Here is a 2,808-nt window from a genome sequence, read left to right as displayed (position 1 = left end):
GTCTGTGAAGTCCCGTCACAGCAGCAGAAACACATCAACCCTCTGAACAGGGATTCATGATTTTCTCCTGCTGGTGAAGTGAAATGTTCAGATTCTGCTGATGCTCATGAGCTCTGGATCTCTGCTCATCTCAAAGGGGTTCAGTGGGTTCAGATCTGGGCTTTGTGCAGTTCTTCCACTGCAGTCAGTAAACCATCACTTTATGGACATCAGAAGAAAAGGATTCTCCACAGACTGCTGCAGCTCAACGTCTGAAGCTCCACATTCTCATTGTGTGTGCGGCGTTAAGCTTTGTTTTCACTGGAATCACTGGAATAATAATCACAATATTATGTGTCATTTGTTCTCTTGTGTTTCCATATGCAGGTCTGAATTCGGTTTCTGATTATGGAGAACAGAGAGAGTCAGAGATCTTCATCTCCTGATCCCAGCTGTGTGTCTCTGAAGAGTGATGGATCCATGCGTTATCCTCCTAAATTCAGTGATGATCCAGTGACCTCTGACCCCAGGTGAGACACTAAACTACTGCTTTATTAATGCAGGGATCTAATAATTTACAAGCGATTGATCCCATTGCCAGGCGGCTGAGTGTGATTAGTGAATGTGGAAGGTGTTGTGAATGTTCATGTGCTGCATGTTTCAGAGTCACACACTCAGATGCGGCTCATGATTCAGTGTTTTCAGAGTGGATTCATATCGTACAGTCAGACATTAAACTCGCATGAAAACCTTGTTTTGTAGTAAATGCTGCTCCGCACAAACTCCATCTCTGAAGGTGAATTTTTTATTTTAATGGTTTAATTATTAGCTTTTCATCAATTCACGAACCCGCTGCAGTTTCCTCATGAACCCCAGTTTGGGAAACCCTGTTTTCAATGATAAACTGAAGTTGTGAAGATGCTTAAGGCTCATTCACAATAAGAACGATAAATTTAATGATAACTATATGAGCATCAGGGCCGTTCACCAGGGATGCAAACTTGTCACCTTTTGGCCAAATTTGACATTTTGAATTCAAATTGGGTCATTTCTGTGATTCGTGTAGCTCTGGTGAATTTTTTTAATTGTTTGGGGGTGGGGGGTGTAGGATTTATTTTACAGTACCAGTAGTAACTCAATTCTGTACCCACTCGAAGTCACTCGCTTTCAAATGCTCCTGTGTTTTTGTGTGCGTGCTCTGCGTTCGAATTACAAAACCAAAAGTTTCTATAGACAGTTTAAATAGCAACAACATAAACAAACGTTACTGCGCATGCACGCTTTTGTGGCCCAAACTTAACTTCCGGTAGACTTCTGCAAAGAATCATTCAATAACTACAGAGTCCCTCTAGAGTAGATTTCTGATAACATGCAAAATATATAACAAGTAAATGACATTAGATAGCAAGTTAAAACAATAGGTGTGTTGGACTTGAAGCAGCGCTGCGCAGACTGATCGGTGAGTGACGTCAAAGTAACGTGAGAGCTATAGAGAGCAGATGCTGCTTATGAGGACTCTCTCCCGGGTCCTCACCGCCACACCTTGATCTTGTTCCGAGTGGGTCTCCGGCGTGGGAGGCGGACGCACTAACAAGGAGGCTAATGACTGCAGCCACTAGCGCGTCTATTGAGATCAGGGGAGTGAGGTTTACCTGCACAGCACCTACTCGCTGGCCTCCGTTACACTCACCCCCCTAACCCTCACTCCGGCATGGGAGGCGGACGCACTAACAAGGAGGCTAAAGACTGCAGCCACTAGCGCGTCTATTGAGATCAGGGGAGTGAGGTTTACCTGCACAGCACCTACTCGCTGGCCTCCGTTACACTCACCCCCCTAACCCTCACTCCCATCCGGGTCACGGCACCAATGTAACCCCTCTCTCCCGGGTCCTCACCGCCACACCTCGTTTCATTTGTTCTCTCGTTTCAGTCTAGATTTAAATGTGTCCAAAGTGGGAGAGGATCTCACAACAATTTAATTATTTGATATGAAATTATTAGACCATGAATAATTAATTTAATTTGTAGCTAACTAGTTAAGTATTTAAATAATTAACCCTACTAGGCTGTTGGTGTCTGGGCTTATTTATTTATTTTTAAATGACATGAGACTTTGTGAATTCCTGCACTTACTATATGTTTAATACTCAAGAGATTTCACAAAATTACCAATTCACAAAGAGACAATGGTGTTTAGCATTCACAGGGTTTGCTGACGATCATAAACAAAAGCTTGTAACATGACAGTGATCAGAGGAATAATCACAATCAGCAGTGACTCATTAGTTACACATTAGAAACACTGACAGTGTGAAACAGCCGTTAGAGACAGACTTATAATAAATGAAACAGCAGACACAACTAAAGGAAGAATGATTTCTGTGTTTTCTCATGATCTTCAGGAGGAGGAAGAGGAAGATATCTTCATCTCCTGATCCCAGCTGTGTGTCTCTGAATAAAGGAGGAGGATTGATGGATCTGTCACTCTTCAGTGATGAAGCAGTGACCTCTGACCCCAGGTGAGGATAAACGTGTGGTGATGATTGAACTGCTCAAAATCACACTCAGTGCACAAAGACGGCTCGACACAAACACATGAGCTCCTACATTAAAAAACTTCAGGAGCGCAATGAAAATGTAATAAATATCTATGAAATGTCATGAACATATCTAATAATCTGTTTTTCTTTAATTACTGGATACAGCAAGACATTTATAAGCAAAATTATTTAATTTATTAGAATACAAAAAGCACACAAAGTTGAAAAAATTTTCTGGATTAAACTGTATTTAATAATTATGTAATTATTTAAAGGACTACTTTAAACA

The 2,808-nt window shown here is 41.5% G+C and overlaps 1 protein-coding gene across 1 annotated transcript in view; it reads left to right on the top strand.

The window, feature by feature from the left end:
* Window positions 1-376: 376 nt before the first annotated feature.
* Window positions 377-2,808, top strand: part of LOC107710146 (NACHT, LRR and PYD domains-containing protein 3-like) — a gene marked incomplete at its 3' end in the record, with an annotated part of 7,091 nt that continues 4,659 nt past the window's right edge. The window contains exons 1-2 of the mRNA XM_016514876.1: window positions 377-509; window positions 2,382-2,498. Of these exons, the coding sequence (XP_016370362.1) occupies window positions 388-509; window positions 2,382-2,498 (239 nt within the window). The remainder of the gene's footprint in view (window positions 510-2,381; window positions 2,499-2,808) is intronic.

This window comes from Sinocyclocheilus rhinocerous, unplaced genomic scaffold (assembly GCF_001515625.1).
Source record: "Sinocyclocheilus rhinocerous isolate Xijiao unplaced genomic scaffold, SAMN03320098_v1.1 scaffold4735, whole genome shotgun sequence".
Lineage (NCBI taxonomy): Eukaryota > Metazoa > Chordata > Actinopteri > Cypriniformes > Cyprinidae > Sinocyclocheilus > Sinocyclocheilus rhinocerous.
This window is presented reverse-complemented; position numbering and strand designations above follow the sequence as displayed.